The following is a 24181-nucleotide window of genomic DNA, read 5'->3' on the forward strand; positions in this document are numbered from 1 at the left end:
GATTTAAAGTGGAGAACTCAATCTTCCTTCGCATGATAATTCTTGAATGAATCTTGCCTCAATGGCAACTTGTCAGCTTAAGCTTACATCTTCTGAGGAGTAATTTGATTATTTTATGCAATCAAGTCTTTTTTGTCTTTTATCTTTGGTCTCTTCATTACAGACTTAGAAGAAGTGCTCTTCTGTATTCAAGCATATGGTCTTGATGCCTCTTCTGGCTCTAATTCAATGGTTATATCAGAAATGTTTCAAGGTAAATTCTTCTTGTCCTCATTCTACCCTTGGCACTCCAAAGGATGAGGCTCATTCACCATGTTTGTTTGATTTGAATCTCATTATCTTAACGAGATTTGGTTTTGGTAACGCCCCAATGTAGTCATTCATGGCTCTCTTTGTTCAAAAATATCTTAATCTCGAATAGTCTCACTCTGGTGTCACTAAACAACAATTTTATGCCATCAACATAAGTGTTATCGAATAGTTTAAGGGCTTCTCATCATGGTGCCACAATCAAATGGACACTTAACAAGTGATCAATTCTTCTAACAGAAATATCTTTAATTTGCTATGAGCTGAGATATGTGCCCCTTTTGACTAAGGCGATTATATTCTTCTTGTTGGGTTACCGACAACGTCACAAGGATGTGTTAGAAGTTCTATCCTCTAGTCATTCTGATCTCTCAGACTATTTTGCTTTCAAGATTTTGAAATGTCTTCATTACTCTGGAATCATTTGTTATTCTTCTCCAATTGATGCAGAATGAGCCTCACTAGCTTCAAGGATCTTTCTCACTTGAGATTGTCCTGTTTGAAAACATTTTCTTCCTCTTTCAATTTTAAAAATGTGAAAAAAGTTTGATGAATAAGTTTTAAAAAATATTGCAATTTTTTTAGGCTCACAATAAAAACAAATTGTAACACAAGAGTTCATTGAATATCAAATAAGTCAACTTTTCTTTTAATCATTCAAAAATTATATACATTTGATAAGTGTAAAGATTAATGTTGATATAAGGCTTAGGCTGACTTGGGAAGGTAGATTGTTTTAGGTTAATTTGGGGACGTAATTTGTTTCAGGTTGGCTTCTTTGGTTAAGGTCTAGCTTTCTTGATTCTAGTGTTCATTGATCTGATAAGTAGTCGTTATGCTAATCTTCTAGAAATGTTCACTGGTTCCTAGCCCCTGTGAGCACCTTTGGGTTGTGCAGTGCTTTATCAAGAGATGTATAAGATCATCTTCTGTGCAGTAGTTGACAATCTTCATATTCGAGCTGCCTTTTCAGGTTTTCAACTCGAATTATCCTTTGGTTTTAAAATGTCATCTAAAATTTTACTCTTGAACTATCTTTTTTGTTATTTTCCCCTATCATGCATTAAAGATTTTAGAAAGCTATTTTTTTGCAAATAAAATTAACCCTGAGGGGTGGAATGAAATCTGAAGATAATCTTTTTACTTAGAAATCCATGTATGATTAGAAGGGAGTTTTCAGGCACGTAACGTAGGCCAGGGCTCACAGTTATGAAAGAAAGTGATAAATAGGCCCAAACAAGTGTTTAAGATTTATTGAACCAAATATCAATTCGTTCTGCTATCTTCAATCTTTTCTTGCTCGATTTGAATATGTTTGTGTATCTTTTATTTTCTTTTATTTTCCTTTTAATTTCCATGATCTTCTGGTGAATCGATTCTAGATCTTTGAACCATTTGTACTTGATCAACCTTATGACTTAAAGCTCGATGAGTCGATTGTCTTGAAATACTTGATCGATTTTCTTTCTTTTTATTTATTTCTTTTTTTTTCTTTTCTTTGTTCTCGACTTGATTTGATCTTTGAGCACCTCATATTTTGTCCACCTTACGATATCTTGTTATTTCACTTTATTTCACATGAGTTATTTCACTTTATTTCACATGTGGAGGGTGATCCTTGGTTAGCTTGAATCAGAAGAAAAATAATTCAAGCTCAAATGGGGGAAACAAGGGATATATTTTTTTATTTTTCTTTTTTGAAAGGATAAATAAAACAAAGACATTCATCATTTTATACACAGAAGTCCTTGTAAAAGAGTTATCCCCAGGAGGACGAGTATTCAGGATGAACTTTTATTCACATGAAAACAATGTCATTAATGCATGATAGAATTATTTTCTACTTCTTCTTCTTGCTACAAGTATCCCCCAATTATCCAAGCTTTTTTTTTCAAAAACTTGATCCCAAATGCCCTATATCCTTCTCTTGTATGAATGGTTCTAGTACACACGGAGACCTTGTACTTTATGCCTCCAGGTCCTATCAAGGTTGGAGATAAATGTTGGTTTTGTGTCTAGGAAGGGAAATGAGTGAATCTAAAGCCATCTATCTTAGAAAATGTGGTGTTAAGGAAAGATCAGCTCTGTCTGGGAAGGTAAAAGTACATGTTTGGTGGCCCGGGGAAAATAAGGGTATGATTTCAGAGCTTCAAAGGGAGGTGATGTCGATGTTCGATTTTTTTTGTAACGAGCACATGTAAGGAAACGAGTAAGGGTATTTGGATTTGGATGGAACATGAAAGTTTTAATCTTGTCACTTGTCAAAGATCTATAATTAGTGAAGTAGTAAAAGAACTTTTAATTCATTTGATATTCAAAGATTTACAAGATTAAAACTTGATTTATTGCTCATAACCTTAGAAAATGACATAAGTTTAATGATAAATCTATTTAAGAAAATAAAAAAGAACAAAACCACGTTCAAACAAGGAAATGTTACTGTAATAAGGCTTCATGGTGGATGTAAGAACTTTTTCCTGATTGGCACTAGAATGTCTCATTACACGTAAAGGTCAATACCCCTGGGTCGAACAAATTCTGGACCTTGCTCTTCGATGCCCCACATATCTAAATGATATACCCCAAACTTCATATATTATGATAACATTAGGTCCATGGCTCTCAATCCTTTTATAGGTACGAATGAGGTGACTTTAATTTACCTCAAAAACTTCTATCACAAGATTCTCTGCGAGTTACTCCCAGGATCCGTGATTAATGCACGTTACAATGCAATATATATTATGCAATGTATGATATATAGACGCCCATGCAAAGATGAAAATATGTACATACGAATGCAAAAATACAAAAATGGGAATGTAAAATGAGAGATGCAAATGCAACAAAGGAATTGCTCCCAAAAGTAATTGTTCCTTGAGAAATTTTGATAAACCGAAAATCTCTTGGTACACTGGGGAAGTGAAAATCTGGTCCATCTTCAAGTTGTCTATCTCCTGCGAGCATTTGGGTATTACATCGTCTTATATTAGATTTAAGCATATTGAAAATCTTCAAAGCTTCTACTTCATCTCCTACTTTCAGAAATTTATCGAGCTGGTTTGTGACCTTAAACTATTGGCTTCAACGTCGAATCTTCTTCAGTCCAACTCTTTACCTCATCATGTAAATGTTCGAATTGTCTCCTTAGCTGGTAGACTATCTCTTGATGCTACTTGATCTACGTAGAGAATCTTGGAAATTCTATCTAACCCAATAAAAGGAATTGTTGTGAGTATTATTTTTTAGGAACCTTATTTCAGGGATCAATACGTTTGAAGGATATATCATGTTCACGCAAAAATACAACAAAGTATAAGACAAGACAAAAGGAAGTCAAGTTAGTAGAAACAAGTTAGTTAAAATGATTATTCAAAGAAATGTAAGCTTAACAAAAATAATTAAATACGACTCAAAGCTGAGATTGAAAAATAAAGCGTACAAAGGAAATTAAGAGTCATAACCGCATGCGTTCTAGTTCACCTAGGTTATCCATATGGCTCTAGCGGGGTAAGTTTACTAAATTCTCTGCATGAAGTCTGGTTCTAGCAAAGGGTTCCCAAGCTATCCTTACAACCTAATCGGATTCAACTTAGGGGATCAAACCACTAAAAGTGTATCTCGAAACTGATATTCAGACAAACAATTTAGGATGCTTTCCAGAGGTAATTTGTCAGACCCACACGAGGAAGCTCAATGTTCCCCATGAGGTGTGATGCTTCTCCCTACTTAGGTAAATCGAGATTGAGCTCAGATTTAGAGCTATAATATGCAATAGTCCTAAATATTCACAGAAGTGTAAGCATTAGCCAGAGAGAAAAACTTTTTTTTGTTTGAAATAACATAATAAAACTGTAAATTAATAAATTCAATCTCAATTTCAAAATTCCAAATTTCGAGTAATCAACTCTTGGCTTGACTCTCGATTTGTTATAGAAAACAAAACATCCCCAATAGAGTTATCAAACTGTCGTCATCGTTTTCGCTCGGGTGGGAAAAAAACTAGTACGACTCAGGGTTTTTTTAAGATTTTGAAATTTGAGGAGTCACCGACAACCATGTAAGGTGCGATTAGAACACCATAAAAATCGAGTGATTTTAGCAAAACATTTTATTTTACCAAAATACTGAGTTTTATGGTCTGTGAAAATCCAAAAAATAGGATCAGGATTCGGTTCTATGTAGGGAAGGGTTAGCACCCCCCACAACGCCCAAAAATTGGTAACTAGTTGATTACCCTATTTTGAAATTTGGAAATTTTGAGTTCGAACTTTATTTAATCAAAAATTCACTATGGATGTGCAGTTGAAAAGGATGGTTGATTATTTAAGTCAATAATATTCACACCCTAGCATGAATCTGGGAGATCAATTATTATGCCCAATAATCGAACATTGCCGTGGAATTTTAGAAACATGACAGGGTTTTCGAAAAGGATGCCGACCTACTTCGGGAATCACCAGTAGTCACCCCCTGAGCATAATGCGAAGGATACACCATTAACTCCTTGGTAAATCAATATTGCTTTACTATTTTAAATCCAAATGCAAGCAAACAACTTTTTATTATACCTAATTATGCTAGGTGAGTTAATTAAGGCTTCCCATAACTTAAAGTGTTAAATTATGAGATTTAAAGAATCTAGGGGATTAAACCTAAAAGGTGTATGCTCTAATATTAATCCTAATCATTTTTAGTAAATTATTGAATTGAACAGCCAAACCAGAACCTCAAGCATAAGCGAAGATCAAATCAAAAATTCTCCTAGAATAAAGGACTAAGTTTAAATTAAACCTAAACTGGAGGCTCTAAACATTATCCTATTCGATTTTAATCAATTATGCAATTTAATTAAATTGGAACCTTGAGCAAAAACAATGACCAAATTAAGAATTTTCCTAATTCAAGGACTAAATGTGAAATTAGGCCTAAGATGGAGACTCTAATATTAATCATAATTAATTATTTGACCAATTATTGAATTGAATAATCAAAATGACGCTCCAGACATATTGGATGCGGAAGCCAACTTGAATTATTCCCTAAATTAAAAGTTTAAGGACTAAAGTGAGAGAAATCTAAGTCTATGGGTTTAAATCTAGAATCTAAGACTCTGATTATGGAATAAATTCAAAAGAACCTAAATCTGAGGGATTTCATCTAAAATCAAGTATCAAAGTACTAAATTAAGCAAACTTGTAATCGTAATTTAAAATAAAAATAAAAATAACCAAATTTATGAACCGAGTAAATGATAAAAACTTAATAAATGCAAAAAAGTAAAAAAAAATTAATTAACGTAAGGAGAAAATAAAATTAAACTAAATTAAAGTTAGCCAAATATAAGATAAACAATGAATGGGAAAGAAACCAAATAAACATGAATCAACCAAATCCTAAAAGCTTAAATGGAAACTAAAATAAGGAAATGAATTAATATGATGTGTGTAACGGTCAAATTAGTAGAAAATGTGCAAAAATAAATATAAAAAATCAATTAACTTTAAAACAATTTATGAAGTAATTTACGGATGGCAAACACTAAGAGACTAAAAGTATAATTGATTACAATGCAAACATATGGAAACAATCATATAAAAGAAATATTATAATAAATAACATTCCATGTAATTATCACAATTCTATTTAAAGTATAGATCCTATAGTATAATTGTTTAGTGCATAATACTTACGTTTATAACCTATTTCCATATACGTGACTATAATGTAATTAATATATCAGAATTGATAAAACTAAATTAAAACAACGCTAAACATTAGTCCGAAATTAAAGCAAATAAAAAAGGATCTAGTGACTTAAATGTAAAAACAATGGTAAAGTAGAGGGATTATAACATAGTTTTCCATTTAACCTAGCATATCAACGAAAAAAAGAACATGGGCAAATCCTGCGATGAGGACATAAATTTCAAGAACTAAAAAAATGAACGAAAGATTGGGGATTATTTTGTAAAAAGGCAAACATTGAAGGACCTGAAGGAAAATAACACCAAAAGTTAGTATTAAAACATAAAAATGGGAAATAATGAAATGAGGACATTAATTTTGAAATAAACTGAATTAAATTGAAATTTGTGATCAAAATGGAAGATAATGAAGCTTGCGATGGTCGCATATATGATTTGACCACCAGAAGCCAAATCACAGGTATTATCCAATGTCGTTTTGCTTTGGGTATAAATACCCTTTGTCACCCTTTTATCCTTCATTTTCATTTGTACTCTCTCTCTACTCTAAAAATAAGCTCTCATTTCTTTCTTCGTTGTCCAGAGGAAGGTGAAGAGCACCGCCGTCGACAACCACTCTAGTCACCGCACCGTTTCCGTCTCTAGTGGCCGTTTGGGCCCAAAACCTCCAGGTTGGCTCACTTCGACGTCAGGAATACAGATCGAGGCTCGGTTTTGCGTGGTTTGACGCTTAGCTCAACAAAAAAGATTGAGAACGGTTCGACTCCCAATGCTCCGATCTCCTCCGACAACCGTTAGATCGAGACAATTTTTCAATATGTTGTACCCCTCGTTACTAAACTCCTCCTCAATTGTCGGTGAAGTTCCGGACGAGGGGTAAAATGCTCTATTTCTTTCATTTTTTTTTATTTTGGTTTTTTTAAAATCTTTCTGATTTTTTTGAACTCTCGAATCTCCTCTTTACTTTCGTTTTTTTTCTTTTCGGATATGCCCAAATCCTTTTTTTATCTTCTTTGTCTTCTTTTTCTTTCTTAATTGAGTTCCCCCCCCCCCTTGCATGTTGCGTCTCAATTCGTTTATATGGTGGTTCTTGGGTCAAAAATTCGGTGAAATAGAAGACCACTCAGTAAGGAAATGATTTCCCTAAAGCCTAGCAGTTTCATACCAAATTTCTTGGGATTTTGCAGATTTTTTTAATGAGTTTGTCAGATTTGATTTGGTTGATTGCAGGGATGACGATAGAACAATGTCAGGAATGGCTCGACATGGATAACGATGGTGGCTTGCCTTTCGGCGGTGGACGACAACGGCTAGGTTTCTGGTTAGGGTTAGGTTGAGTTAGGGTTTAGGTTTATATTGGGCTTGGGATAATTGGGCCTGCTGGCTTGGTGATGTATTTGGCCCGTGTTATGTATTGGGCTGCTAGGTTTGGTTTGTAATAATGTAAATAATAATAATAATAATAAAAGGATCGGGTAAAAAATGGTGATTATACATTGTAACATGACAGATTTTTTAAAATAGGTGAAAATGCTTTTTGTGGGATGTACCTTCACGTTTTGTCAGATTTTCTATGTATTTTTCAATCAATTATATGTAGATATGATGTTCTTAGTCAGGGAACTATTAACGTCAACCTTCATTTGTTTGATGGGATGAGACATTTTGAAATGCCGAAGATTCTTTGAAATATGTGAAAACGCTTCTTGTAGGACACATCTTCCCCTTTTGTTAGATTTTCTTTCTCTGTATTTTTCAATCAATTATATAAAACATAAAGAAATATTAAAAACATTATAATTAATATGCATCTAAATATGTCTTCTTCTGGAATCTGTTACATGGGGTGGTGGTCATATATTTCAAAAAGGGTTTTTTCATATCAGTTGATCTTATTTTTCTTCAGTATCAACATCATCATCGACACTAGCTACATTTTCTTAATTACAAATGAATGACGTTGAAAGACGTCTATAAAATAACAAGCCTGAAGGCATGTCATTAACTATCCCACCGCCCAAAGAGAACTAAGAAAATTGTGAAAAAATTGACATTGATGTTTGTGATCAGTAAGAATGTGATGTTTGTGGAGGAGCAGTACCCACCATATAAGAATCATATAAAAAAAATGCTTGATCAATGAAAATAACCATATAAGATCCTCCAAGTGGTGTCAAAAAATATTGTAGATTCGGAATGTAACCCTACGGAATCGGTATGTATCCTTGTAGCAATGGCAATTGACCCGGCAGAGGTGGCCATATAAACTAATGTGCTTGGGATGTAACCCGGTGTGCTCATAACTGGTGGTGATGGTGGATGCAGTGATGGTTCTAGTGGTGCTCCTGATGATGAGCTGAAAGCGTCTACTCTACGTCCACGAGTCGACGGACGATGATATTATGGCAATGGATGCTTTTCTTGATGACAATGAATTGTCCCCATCGTGCTTCCTCAGAAAGTATGAATGACTTCATATTTTCGTTGAAACACTCAATATAGTAGTCCCTAACTGAAGAACCAGTTTCAAATATATACTGCTGAGGGGCATGAGTTTCTACCGATTCTCCCACATCACTATCCAGTCTCTGTGCTTCACCACCCAATTAACCTCTTTTTTGCCTCGTCTATTAATGTTATGCATACGATCAAGATTCATAGATGATTCATGAATATATTGTGTGAAACCAAACTGACGAAACACACAATCAATCGAATGACACTCAACAATAGCATAACATATAATAGGCACAACCACCACTCATACATTTATTAACACACTCAAGTGAGGTGGGATGCAATCTCTTATTTCATCGGTAGAATAGGGTAACCATTTGAACTAAAACAGAAATATGTATTTCTTATCAAAATAATATTCTAATTCATCGGAAAAAATAAAAATATTAAAATTTAAAGGTGTACCTCTAAAACAACTTTTTTATCAGGAGTAATCTAATATCTTCTAATTCATCAGGGATATCACGATGATTTTTTCTTGTTACTGACCACCTATTAAAAATAAAAATATTTAATTATTTAGTAAACAAAATTATTTATAAACAAATTCAGTATTGAAATTATCTTAATAATAATGGGAAAATAAATGGCTCATTCACAATTGGACATAAAAAAGACGTACGATACCACACCCAGGATTGGAGAATGAGACGGTCGCCAATAGCAATTTTACTATAATTTGTTGCCTGGCACATTTCTCTAAACAAAAATGTCAAAACTGCAGAGCCTCAACTCAATGTGTCGGCTACTTCCAAATCAATGAGGTGACACAACCACATATAATGAATTTGGTTGAGATATTTTATTAGGCATCAAGATCCCTCCTATGATTCGTAATATGTATGACCGAGCAAATGCTTTTGCCTCATCCTTGGAAGAATTTTTTTTCAACTCTTGAAAAGTTGATTTCAGTCATGATAACATTATTCGACTGCCATTGAAATCCATCGGGAAGCTCCAAGATACTCCATGCACAAAGAATGTCAATCACCATCCATCACACCACAAATATAAGTTCCATCTATCAAAAGTCCCAAATGCTTTAAAACATCCTCCAGGAAAATGGTGCACTCCCCACATGAAAGATGAATTGTTTGTCTCTGGTCTCCACCTCCCGATTAGTGCAGAAATAAAGGTGGGTTCAAGTTTACAGCCTACAACAATTTTGGCTATGTAACCAAATCTAGCCTCAGATAAATACCTCCTAATAAGATGCGGTGTGTTCATCTTAGTGTTACAAATAAACACTTCTAATATACGATCATTTCCTAATCAATAAACATTATACGAATTAAAATTTGAAATAATATTAAAAAAATTAAATTGAGAAAATATTTTAAAAAAAGTAAAATAACATTATTTAATATTTCCCTAATTAATAAACATTCTACTAATTAAAATTTGAAATATGATTAAAATTTTTAATTAATAAAATATTCAAATAACATAATTTAATATTTTTATCATATCGACAAAATGACTTGAGATATGATTTGCGTCCAATCACAATAACCTGCCTTTCATTTTATAATTGCAAAAAATAAAAAAATAGTAATTACAAATGATTAATAAAATAAAAAATATCCAATATATATATTTAAAAACCAAATAAAATTTATACGTTCAAAAAATTTTGACGAACCTACTTCAAGAAATTTCTAATAATAAAGTTGAGAGAAAGAAAAGATTTTTTGGTATAATTTATTTGAAGATAATGAGGGGTTTATATAGGTGGGGTTTAGGCGGGAGTAACGGGTGAGAGTTGGGTTGGATGAAAGGCACGTACCCTATAACGCTCCTTCTTACATGACACCACCTCAACTGGAAAGTGCATGTGTGGCATTTTCGTGTCACGTTAGAAGGCGCATTATAGGGGCACGCCTTCCATCCCGCCCACCTCCCGCCTATGGTTCCCACCTAAACCCCCTCTCCCTCCTCCAATATAAACCCTCCCCGTCTTCAAATAAATCACACAAAAATCTTATATTTTTCTCATCTTTCTTATTAGAAATTTCTTCAAGTAGATTTTCCAAAGAAATTGAATGTAAAAATTTTATTTTGTTTTAATATATTTATTGAATATTTTTTATTTTATTAATTATTTATAATTACTAATTTTTATTTTATTTTTTTGCAGTTATAAAATGAAAGGCAGGATACTACAATTGGATGCAAATCATATCTTGAGTCGTTTTGTTGATATGGTAAAAATATTAAATTATGTTATTTTAATTTTTTGAATATTTTGTTAATTGCAATTTTTAATATTATTTTAAATTTTAATTCATAAAATGTTTATTAATTAGGAAATATTAAATTATGTTATTTTAATTTTTTGAATATTTTTTAATTTAATATTTTTTAATATTATTTCAAATTTTAATTCGTAGAATGTTTATTAATTAGGGAAATTGTTGTATATTAGAAGTGTTTATTCGTAACACCAAGATAAACACACTGCATCGTATCTAGAGGTATTTATTTGAAGCTAGATTTGGTTACATAGCCAAAATTGTTGGAGGCTATAAACTTAAACCCACCCTTATTTCAGAGACACATTCTATCTTTCATGTGGGGAGTGCACCATTACCCTAAAGGATATTTCAATGCATTTAGGGCTTTCGATAGATGTAATTGTTATTTATGGTGTGATAGATGGTGATTGACATTTTTTGTGCATGAAATATCTTAGAGTATTTTTTGTGCATTTTTTGTGCTTGAAGTATTGAAATTACCTTAATAATAGCGAGAAGACAAATAGATAATTCAACTATTGATTAAAAAGTTGATTTAGAGGTACGCCTTTAAATTTTAATATATTTATTTAATTTTATTTATATAATTAAATTATTGACCGTGTGCTTCGTTAGTTTGGTTTCACACAATATATTCCTAGAGCACTTGTGAATCTCGATAGTATGTGTAACATTGATAGAAGAGGCAAAAAAGAGGTTAATTAGGTGGTAAAGCACAAATACTGGATAGTATTGTGGGAAAACCGATATCAACGCATGCCCCCTCAACACTATATGTTTGAAATTGGTTCTTCGGTTACAAGCGACTAGATTGAGTGGTTCAACGAAAACAAGAATTCATTCATACTTTCTGAAGAAGCAAGATGGGATAATTCATCATCGCCTAGAAAATTATCCACTATCACAATATCATCGTCTCCCGACTCATAGACGAAGAGCAAACACTTTTGACTCATCCTCAACAGCACCATTGGAACCATCATAGCATCCACTATCACCATCGATTATGACCACCCCGAGTTACATCCCAAGCTCTCTAGTTTACATGGCTACACCACCGGTTCAAATGCTACCGTTGCAAGGATACTTACCGAGCCTTCATGAATATATATCGAGCCCGCAGGATTACATTCTGAGCTCGAAGGGTTACATTCCGAGCCCGTAGGGCTTTATGATACTCATGGAGGATATTATATGGTTATGCTTATTAGTCTAGCATTTATTTCATATGTTTCTTATCTCGTTGGTGGTGCTCTTCCACAAGCACCTTCATCTTCTTATGGATCATAGACATTAATGTCAATTTTTCATAATTTTCGCATTTCTCTTTGAGCGATGAGATAGTTAATGATACACCTCCAGGCTCATTATTTTATAAAACCCTTTCATCATCATCCATTCGTAATCAAGAAAATGAATCTAATGTCGATGACAATACTGATATTGACGATGAGGAAAGTGACGAGGAAGAACAACTTATACAAAGAAACTCTCATCGAAATAGACAACCACCGCCCCGTATAACACATTCAAAAAGAAGGCATCATTAGATACGTATTAATTGTAATGTTTTTAATATTCCTTAATGTTTTATGTAGTTTTTTATATTTGTTCTTGTTTAATGGGAATATATATATATAGTTAGTTTTTTTTGTGCTAGAAATTTCTCCAACATGAGAACAGAATGTCTGCATATAATTGACTAGAAAATACAAAGAAAATTTGACAAAAAGTGAAGGCTTATCTCACAAGAAGCAGTTTCACCTTTTTCAGAAAATCTCTGGCTTGTCGTAATATCTCATCCCATCAAACAGATGAGGGGTTGGCATGAATAGTTCTTTAACTGAGAACATCATATCCACATATAATTTACTGAAAAATATAGAGAAAATTGACAAAAAGGGAAGGCGCATCCCACATAATATGCTTTCACCCATTTCAAATAATCTATGTCATTTCATAGTGGCTCATCCCATCAGATAGATGAGAGGTTGACGTGAATAATGACCCGACTGAGAACATCATATCTACATTTTAATGACTGAAAAATGTAGAAAAAATATGACAAAAAGGAAAGGTGTGTATCACAAGAAGCGTTTTCACCTTTTTCAGAGAATATTTTCCATTTCCCAATGTCTCATCCCATTAGACGAATGATGAATTAACGTGAATAGTAACCCGACAAGTAACATCATATATGCATAAAATTAACTGAAAAATATAAAAAATTTCTGACAAAAAGGGAAGACATGTCCCGCAAGAAGCGCGTTTACCCTTTTCAATGAATCTATGTCATGTCATACTATCTCATCCCATCAAATAGATGAAAGGTTGACGTAAATAGTGGCCGACTAGGAACATCATATATGCATTTAACTACCTAAAAAAGGTAAAGAAAATCTGACAAAAAATTAAGGTGCATTCCACAAGAAACACTTTCACATTTTTTAAAGAATCTCTATCATTCCATACTGTCTCATCCCATCAAATAAATTAGGGGTTAACGTGAATAGTTCCCCAATTAAAACATCATATCTGCATATAATTGACTGAAGAATGCTCTTGAGCTCTCAAACTCTCAAACCCTCACACTCTCAAATTTTAATATATTTATTTAATTTTATTTATATAATTAAATTATTGACCGTGTGCTTCGTCAGTTTGGTTTCACACAATATATTCCTAGAGCACTTGTGAATCTCGATAGTATGTGTAACATTGATAGAAGAGGCAAAAAAGAGGTTAATTAGGTGGTAAAGCACAAATACTGGATAGTATTGTTGGAAAACCGATATCAACGCATGCCCCCTCAACACTATATGTTTGAAATTGGTTCTTCGGTTACAAGCGACTAGATTGAGTGGTTCAACGAAAACAAGAATTCATTCATACTTTATGAAGAAGCAATATGGGATAATTCATCATCGCCTAGAAAATTATCCACTATCACAATATCATCGTCTCCCGACTCATAGACGAAGAGCAAACACTTTTGACTCATCCTCAACAGCACCATTGGAACCATCATAGCATCCACTATCACCATCGATTATGACCACCCCGAGTTACATCCCAAGCTCTCTAGTTTAAATGGCTACACCACCGGTTCAAATGCTACCGTTGCAAGGATACTTACCGAGCCTTCATGAATACATATCGAGCCCGCAGGATTACATTTTGAGCTCGAAGGGTTACATTCCGAGCCCGTAGGGCTTTATGATACTCATGGAGGATATTATATGGTTATGCTTATTAGTCTAGCATTTATTTCATATGTTTCTTATCTCGTTGGTGGTGCTCTTCCACAAGCACCTTCACCTTCTTATGGATCATAGACATTAATGTCAATTTTTCATAATTTTCGCATTTCTCTTTGAGCGATGAGATAGTTAATGATACACCTCCAGGCTCATTATTTTATAAAAGCCTTTCATCATCATCCATTCGTAATCAAGAAAATGAATCTAATGTCGATGACAATAATGATATTGACGATGAGGAAAGTGACGAGGAAGAACAACTTATACAAAGAAACTCTCATCGAAATAGACAACCATCGCCCCGTATAACACATTAAAAAAGAAGGCATCATTAGATACGTATTAATTGTAATGTTTTTAATATTCCTTCATGCTTTATGCAGTTTTTTATATTTGTTCTTGTTTAATGGGAATATATATATATAGTTAGTTGTTTTTGTGCTAGAAATTTCTCCAACATGAGAACAGGATGTCTGCATATAATTGACTAGAAAATACAAAGAAAATTTGACAAAAAGTGAAGGCTTATCTCACAAGAAGCAGTTTCACTTTTTTCAGAAAATCTCTGGCTTGTCGTAATGTCTCATCCCATCAAACAGATGAGGGGTTGGCATGAATAGTTCTTTAACTGAGAACATCATATCCACATATAATTTACTGAAAAATACAGAGAAAATTGACAAAAAGGGAAGGCGCATCCCACATAATACGCTTTCACCCATTTCAAATAATCTATGTCATTTCATAGTGGCTCATCCCATCAGATAGATGAGAGGTTGACGTGAATAATGACCCGACTGAGAACATCATATCTACATTTTAATGACTGAAAAATGTAGAAAAAAATATGACAAAAAGGAAAGGTGTGTATCACAAGAAGCGTTTTCACCTTTTTCAGAGAATATTTTCCATTTCCCAGTATCTCATCCCATTAGACGAATGATGAATTAACGTGAATAGTAACCCGACAAGTAACATCATATATGCATAAAATTAACTGAAAAATATAAAAAAATTCTGACAAAAAGGGAAGACATGTCCAGCAAGAAGCGCGTTTACCCTTTTCAATGAATCTATGTCATGTCATACTATCTCATCCCATCAAATAGATAAAAGTTTGACGTAAATAGTGGCCGACTAGGAACATCATATATGCATTTAACTACCTAAAAAAGGTAAAGAAAATCTGACAAAAAATTAAGGTGCATTCCACAAGAAACACTTTCACATTTTTTAAAGAATCTCTATCATTCCATACTGTCTCATCCCATCAAATAAATGAGGGGTTAACGTGAATAGTTCCCCAATTGAAACATCATATCTGCATATAATTGACTGAAGAATGCTCTTGATCTCTCAAACTCTCAAACCCTCACACTCTCAAACTATTAAACTCATTTCTTAGAAACGGGTCATAATTATGCTATTGTTTATTATGATGGACAAATTCAACAATATAAAAAATGAGTTATTTTTTAATAAGATCATTATATATCCTTAACCTTCAAGAGAAACATCACTCTTCAAGAGAAAATCTGACAAAAAGGGTAGGTTAGTCCCATCAATCAAATGAAGGGTTAACGTGAATAGTTCTCCAATTGGGAACATCATATATGCATATAATTGACTGAAGAATGTTCTCAAACTCTCAAACTCATCTCTCATAAAATAGATCGCATTTCTACTGTTGTTTATTATGATGGACAAATTCAGCAATCTAAAGGAGTTATTTTTAATTAGATCATTATATCCTTTTAACCTTCAAGAAAAACATCACTCTACAGGAGTTAAACACAAAAATTTCCTTAAAAATTCATGCTGGAAGTACTATAAGACTATCTTCACTTTAGTATAGATTTCCTACTAAATTTTTTCCATTGACATATACAACATTTGATCTCTCCGACGATGATGATGTTGCTATGATGGTTAATACTCATATGAAAAATTCACAAGCTATTACAGAAATGTATGCCACATTTGTTGATGTTCGTGTGATTCGTGGTATGTTATTATGGTCAGATGAAAAATTCACTTGCTATTACAGAAATGTATGCCACATTTGTTGAGATTCATGCAATTCATGGTATGTCATTATGCTCTCACTATGGGTTGCTCTTCAAGTTAACAGTCCAACTCAAATAATCTGTAATGATTTCACATCATTAATGACAAATCCACCTCTTGCTGGCATGCCATCAAGTTTAATGGGAATGCATTTATCAAAAACTACTTATGATCTCTACCCAGGTGGCTCCACAAACAACCCATATGGCAACATCCCTTCCAGTTTAAGGGGAAGGAATTAATCTGCCAACTTCTTCGACCTCAACATAGAAATGCCATTAACACAACAGTCAGCTCAATACTCATATGGCAATATGCCTTCAAGTTTTAGGGGGAACTGTCAACAAAGAAATGCATACAATAGGGTGTATCGATTTGGTCATATGGTAATCAACTTGGTTGAGGCTATCAATTCAACATGAAAGAGGGTGCGTCATTTACCAATCACTACTTTGGTTAAAATGACATATTTTCATTTGGGTAAGATTTTTACGAAGCTCGGGGGATAAGCTCTTACATGCATGCAAAATGACCATTTTTATCACCCAATATTTGTAGCATATCTACAAAAAAGAGTTGCAACATCAAATGGGATATTGGTAAATAATTTTTCTTGCACCTGAGAATTATTTCGTGTGACAGAAATGACACGACCTCTTCAAGGGATTGAATCTAACGCTTTCAAAGTTAATCTACAAGAAAGGTAGTTTGATTGTGGTTTTCTGAAGCACTAAAGTATTCATGCTCCCATGACATAGAAGCTTTCTCACATTCTTATTTGGACTTTAAAAGTTATATTGATTTCGTATATCAACTTTCATAAGTATTCAAGGTATATGCATTTGAGTTTCCCCTATAGGTAATGAAAAAGACTCAAATGAAATTTAGACTTTACTTATAATTATACCAAATCTATTGTTATTAAGGAAGTTAGGTCGTCCAAAATTCACTCGAATTCATTGTGATATAGATATTTGAGAGACATTAAAAATAACATAAAAGACGTGGACATTGCAAAAACCTAAGCCATAATAGGAAAAAGTGTCCATGTATTTTATCATCACTTAATCATTGACCATTATTTATGTAATCGTATTTTCTAATATTTCAATGTGTGTGCTTTTATTTTATTTTCTTTTACAAGATGTGACTTTCTTCTATTTTTTTGGGTTAAGGCTTTAATTCATGTGATTAACACTTTAATTTTAATTTAACCTTAAACCATTTTTAAAAAAAACTAAAACACTTTAACCTAAAAAACCCTAAACCACTTCAACCTAAAAACCTTAAACCATTATAAAATTAAAAAAACCTAAACTGATTAACCAACCCTAAACTAGTATCAAAAATCATGTGCCCTACAATACGCCTTCAAAGGCGCCTCCTTTGAAAGCACCTCCATGAAACACGCCTTCCACCGTGGTGCCACATCAACTAAAACCATGGAAAGAACGTCCCTATAATTCCCCTTAAAATTAAAAAACCTAAACTGATTAACCAACCCTAAACTAGTATCAAAAATCATGTGCCCTACAATACGCCTTCAAAGGCGCCTCCTTTGAAATGCACCTCCATTGAAACACGCCTTCCACCGTGGTGCCACATCAACTAAAACCCATGGAAAGAACGTCCCCTATAATTCCCCTTTCCTCCACCTCAACAAGGTGTGTTTCACACAATGCGCCTCCGCCTTAATCTGTCAGAAAAGGTGCTACTTCAGGCAATATTCGAGAAAGGGTGTTAAATCGGTCATTTTTATTATTGTTGATGATTTTTTGGTAAAATTGTCGTTACGGAGAGCACTGCTGAAAGATGGTCAAATTTTGAATGACATTGATACTCCCGGTATGGAGTTGTCGAGTATCAATTTTTTTACTTATATTTGATAGTAGTGTCAATTCTTTTTAATAGTACGAGTGATTACGAGATAGTATATGAACAAAGAGTACGCATAATTACAAATGCATTTAATATAAAGGACTAAATTAAACCTATCATTGCAGGATTGTTTGATTCTTCAGTTGGATATGAAATCAACGGAAAAGAAATTGGAAAATGTATATTTCTGGCCAATGATGGCATCCATGTAAATCTTGTGGTTTTTTCCTGTCGGGACTCGCTTTCCGAAGTAGTTGCATTGCATAAGTTGTTGCCTTTGTTTGGAAGCAAAATTGTTAACTACATAATTATAGTCTTTACAAGTTAGAATGCTCTATAAGACAATGAAACATTAGAAGATTATGTCAGTCCTAACATGCCACGACCATTACATGAACATAATGTAAAGTAGGGATGTGTGTCATTATATTCATGTGACATAAAGAGACAACTATTTGATACCAAAATGAAGAGGATGCTTCTTAAAAAGGTCGCTCCAAGCAAGAAATGCTTGAGCTTGAAGAGCTTGTGGAAAAATCGTATTAAGATCAAAATAAGTGAATTATTAAGATGGTATTTGTTAATTTGATGATGCATATTTTATCTGTTTTACATCTCAATTTTACAAGACTCAGACGATAGTGGGAAGAAGAACGAGCGTAATAAGGTTAAAATACAAGGTAAATTTTCCCAAAGGGCATCAAATGAGAAAATTTGCAAGCTTTTGGGGAATCTAGAAAAAAACACTAAGGAAGAAGTTCCACAGGAAAGAAGCCTAAAGCAAGTGTATCATTCTTTGACTTTGTTATTGACACAACTTTAAAAATTGCCACTCAAATTTCTAAAGCTATTGGTAATGTTGCAAGCCCAAAATTATTGACATGAATTAAACATGGTTAAGAGTGGAGTTTCAAAACAAAGGGGCAAATACATTTTGAAGATGACCAATTATGGGACATAGTTCCACAGGAAAGAAGCCTAAAGCAAGTGTATCATTCTTTGACTTTGTTATTGACACAACTTTCTAAAGCTATTGGTAATGTTGCAAGCCCAAAATTATTGACATGAATTAAACATGGTTAAGAGTGGAGTTTCAAAACAAAGGGGCAAATACATTTTGAAGATGACCAATTATGAGACATGATGGCCTATGTGTATTAAATAGTTGAAGAAAAAGTTGATTGAACATTGATGTTGAAATCAATGCAACTTTTATGTATATATATAATTATAATTTAAGAGATATATCTTTAGAATATTCTAGATTAATATAGAAATAGTAGATATCTAGAAATATCCATAAAATAATATAGATATTTTTATTATTATAATATTATGTATGGAATTATCTATTAGAAGAATCTAAGTATTTGCAATGTTAAATAACTATGATGTTAATACGTGTTAACAATCCAATGGCCACTAAAATCTATAAGGGTGAATTTTACAATTTTAATAAGAGGGAAAAAGAGGGAAGAGAGTGTCAAAATTTGAAAGTAAGAAAGCTTAGAGTTAGAGAAGAGAAAAATATTTTTAGAATAATAATTTAAGATATATTAAATGATAATATAGATGTTTTTGGTTACTCAAATCTAACATGTCCATAATGTTTCATTTTTAAAATAAGATTATGTTATTTAAATTTGTAATATTTTGATCATACTATATAACTGTTAGTTATATCCTATATAACATTTCTCTAGGAAAGAGAAAAATTACAGAAAAAGTTAAGATTCAAGAGAAAATTACAAAAAAAAATTAAATTTTATGACCATTAAAATAAAAATTAGTGGGTATATTACCCATTAATTATAACTAATTTTTGTTATAATATTTCAATTATAGTATGCTTTCGACTATTATTATTTAATATATCTTAAATTATTATTCTAAAAATATTTTTCGCCAGATGATCCCTTACGTTGTAGCTCGCCCCTAGAAGAAATCTTTGATTCTTGAAGTAAAGATTAATGGCAAACAAGAAAGAAGAGGAGTCGAAAGAAAATTCGAGTAAATCTCTAAATCAAATAGAAAGATTTAACTTTTAGTCAATTACCTATCACAATAAAAGGGATCAGACTATATTAGACTTTTTACTTTTAGTAAAAAAAACTCTATAACATTTAACTCTAAGAAAATGTTTATACTCGTACACAATTACCTATCACCAAGAATAGGACATTGAATCTTTAGTCTAATTTTTTTATCATTATTTTTTAATAGATTTTTTCAACGTTAATAATTGGAGAGAGACAAGAGCTAAACTCTTGTTTAATACCTACAAATGCACATAAATTTTGGTCCCAATAACAATCTAAACTCCACACTTTTTTACATGATATGTAAAAACTTCGTGTAAAGTAAGAGATAAAATCAATTATTCAGTATCAGATATTAATGCCTAAAATTATAGACACAAGTACATGTTTCATTAATTTCTTCGAAAAAATATAATAGATAGAAAGGATTGCAGTTTTTACAAGATAAAAGCACTAGAGTACTTTACATTCTCTTGTTTTCAGACTCTTCATTTGCTGACTACAACTGTGAGCATAAAAGCCCCTACAGAACATCCAATTACCAACATGAAACATTAAACTTATATAAACCAATTAACCGAAAAAATTTAATGCTTCCTATTACCCTATGTTTTTATTCAAGTCAATAATAGAAAAATAAACGAAAAATATATAAATGATATTGTATTTCTTTGTTTGGACATCTAAAAGGAGTAAGAATAAGGAAGGATTGGTCACAACCTTCATTTGGTTAAGCAGTAAAAAAGAAAGGAAATGATACTATTTTTTCCCAATCATAACCTTTCAAACTAAAAGCAAACTTATACCCACCTTTGCAAATTAATTAATTTAAATAATTTTAAAAATTAAAGAAAATTTTATTTCAAACCATTACTTTGTAATTAATACATAAAGTTAAAAAAATAAATTTGAATAAGTATTTTCGTTTTCTTATAACTTTAGAGTTTAGTCATTTTTCTTCATTTAAAAATTGTTTATAGATCCAAAAAATATTTTATCATAAATTTAAAAAATAATAGAAATTGATTTATTAATGAAGAAATTAATTTTTCATTTAGTTGTATAAAATCTAAATGCATGGTCAATAATTAAATTAAATATTAAAATAATTCTTTAGAAAATAGAAATATAATAATAAGGATATAAAGTCATTTTATATTTATAAAAATATAATAATAAAGATATAAAAGTCATTTTATATTTATAAAAATTCATGCATTTCCTTTCCTCTCAGTTTACACCAAACCCAATTTGAAATAACTAAAAAAATGGAATTAATGAAGTAGAATTTAGAATCCTTTTCTTTATTTTATTTTGATTAATATCCAAACAATGGAAAGGAAAGGAAAGTTAACTTGGAAAGGAAAGTTAACTTACTTTCCTTTCCCTCACTTCCCCTCCATCCAAACATAGAATTAATTTGCTGCCATGACTATGTCAACAGAATCAGCCACGGTAAATACCGGAATAATAATTGCAAGCATGATCTACTAGACATTTATAAGTAGCACAACACAAATTGAATCATTTAGTTAAGTCATAATTACAGTGATTGGAAGCCACATAGCTCCAAGTTGGACAAAGGCAGTTGTGACCCTTTATTAACAACTAGGTCAGTGTTGATAGGCCTATGCAACGACACTCCCCACTACTCTGTGTTGTCATATTGGCAAATCAAGATCTTAAACTATGACACGTTTATTGCATCAAAATAAGCTAATTTATCATGTTTTCACTTTACCTTCTCTCTCTCTAGACTAAAAAGCCGTGTTTGGGCTCGCTCTATTTCATCCATCAAAAGGTTGATTTCAGACTGCTTTGCTGCCCGATCTTCCTCTGTATTGTTAAAGATAGTGTAAGACAGAAGAAAGGCAGATAGCAATAAGGGAAAACGTAACCAAAAAAAGTGAATGAAATTTCTTCGAAAATTAATTGAGTCAAACAACAGAATTGTAAAACAGAACAACCAGGTCAGCCTATCACCAGATTGAGCACAAAGTTCAAACAACTGGCTTTGTGCAAGTTCGTGCAGTTTTTGCATATTTGATACACTTTCTTTAGCTTGCCGTAATTGATCTTGCAACGATTGCTCCCTTCATGTAGTAGAAAATTTATACATCGCCTAAAATAATAACAGAATTCAAAGAACAGGTTCATTAAGAGCTATTACACAGTACCATGCCAGTGGATGTATCGTCTTTCTTTGGTACCATACCAGGTTCAAAAAACTGATGTTTTGTTAGACCATTTGCATATACTTGCATAATTAATGTCACCAAAATACTACCCCCAAGATTGCTTTATTTGAATCCAAAAAAAATATATAATTATTGTTTGGTCCTTAGTGTTACTACCATCTCACAAAAAGAAATCATTGCCCATTGGTCGACATTAAAGAAACCCAATAAATTTAAAACAAAATTTAGGCAGGCATGCAACTGATAGAATGCAAATTTTAGAGGGATCTCCTTCTCAGAGGTACAATATATCAGAGCTAATACTTACAGAAATCAAAGCAAGAGCAGGATAAGGATCAGGAGCCTCATAAAGCTTTTGGTAGATGTTTAGAAAAGCATTCTCACCAAATTTGCTCTCTTGGTAAGATTATCAACTTCTTCTTGGTAACCCTTAAGTAATGAATTAAATAAACTTATTTTTTCCTCAGGTGAAGCTTTCTTGAAATCTGTTAAAGATGAGAAACAATGATTAAGGCATTTCTCTACATATAGTAAACTGTTAAATAAAAGAAAAATATAAGAGCTCATAATTTTCAACTAGTCTAAATTTCATAGAAATAAACAACCAAAATTAGGTTTTTCTGATTTTCTTTCTATAGATTATTAGATAGCATTTTTCTCTCGACCTTCTATTCTTACTTTGCTCAGAAACTGAAACTAAAATATGGAAAAGATATTAGCAGTTTTGCATTTGATAGGGATTTCTTTGATTAAAAAAAATATCAAACACTTTGGGGTTGTGGCACTCTAGTCTAGTTTCGACTAAATGTGCATAGAATAGAATGTCAACTCATCTGTGTTTGATATTAGAAAACATAGCATCTCAAGGCTACCCTGCATCCTTGTAGTATTTATGATTACTATACACACATGCCATACATGTAGGAGAAAACAATACCTCTTGTACGTTCAGCAAGCTACCGCCTATTTTTCTGGCTGTTTTCCTGATTTTCAGCTATTCTGAGTCCTTGTTCATCAAGCACACATTTCTCCTTTTCTAAATCAAATTCTGTGGATGGAAAAAACAAAAAGGAAATTAATACCCATCCCAAGAATAATTAGTTTCTACTTGATTATCCTAACAGAAAAAGAGGACGGCGAGTGCAACAACACAGCAAAACAAATAAAAAGTGAATTAAAGAGAGAGGTGCCATGGCTCGTAACCACCGAGCCATATACCCTTGCACCAACATTAACCATTGAGCTAAGCCCCGTTAACTGCCAACATACCACTGCCCAGAACGTCGAATCCTACGACCACAATGCTAATGCCCATCATTCTTTCACCCGAGAACTTCAATGTCGAACCACTCCTTAGTTATATCAACACTCCTTCGACCAACGCTCAACACTCGACTACTAAACCAACCATTGACCACAATCCTCGACAGCAAGCAAAGGCCAACACCCCCGCGTCTTCTCAAGCCAGAAATTATGCCTTACACCAAGACCCCAAATGAACCCATTGAAGACACTTACAATAAGCCAAGCTACCCCGAGATTAACACTGAAGCCTTCACTGCTTCAATGTGTTCATAGTCGAACCAACCATTAACCCCAAAACGTGCAAACGGCTACCCAAACCCAAAAAGAAACAAAGAATGTGATTAAAGAACCCAATGAGAGGAAGATCGAGAAAAGCATAAATGGGAACGATGGACTTTACCTTTCGACAACGATGACTCTTGGTGGCCAGAGGCTCCGTTCATCAATCCGAACGGTCAACAGGTAAGAAGCAACGCGATGATCAACATACTCCCACCACGGTTCGATCCAACGGTTCAATCTCACGTAATCGGAGGTAAAAGGAACAAGATTTTCATTTTGCCCCTTGTCTTTAATTTGAAATATGCGGCAGCTGTGCAAAGCGAATTTAGGGTACAAAAACCCTTTAAAACTAACCTATTTGTT

The 24181-nt window shown here is 32.9% G+C and overlaps 1 protein-coding gene and 1 long non-coding RNA gene across 3 annotated transcripts in view; one reads left to right on the forward strand and one right to left on the reverse strand.

The window, feature by feature from the left end:
• LOC120166033 (immune-associated nucleotide-binding protein 9-like) overlaps window positions 1-18406 on the forward strand; it is a 47534-nt gene extending 29128 nt beyond the window's left edge. Inside the window, 2 exon segments of the mRNA XM_039175427.1 lie at window positions 17917-17961; window positions 18120-18406. Coding sequence (XP_039031358.1) covers window positions 17917-17961; window positions 18120-18406 — 332 coding nt within the window.
• Window positions 18407-21504: 3098 nt separating this feature from the next.
• LOC120165988 lies at window positions 21505-24118 on the reverse strand. 2 transcript variants are annotated; one of them, XR_005519883.1, is made up of 4 exons: window positions 23937-24118; window positions 23169-23279; window positions 22017-22716; window positions 21505-21869 (listed from the first exon to the last, which is right to left on the reverse strand). It is a non-coding gene; the product is annotated as an uncharacterized LOC120165988 (long non-coding RNA). The 2 variants fall into 2 exon arrangements; XR_005519881.1 differs by having other exon boundaries at window positions 21505-22716.
• Window positions 24119-24181: the final 63 nt, after the last annotated feature.

Source organism: Hibiscus syriacus, unplaced genomic scaffold (genome assembly GCF_006381635.1).
Source record: "Hibiscus syriacus cultivar Baekdansim isolate YM2019G1 unplaced genomic scaffold, ASM638163v2 tig00111621_pilon, whole genome shotgun sequence".
NCBI classification, from domain to species: Eukaryota; Viridiplantae; Streptophyta; class Magnoliopsida; order Malvales; family Malvaceae; genus Hibiscus; species Hibiscus syriacus.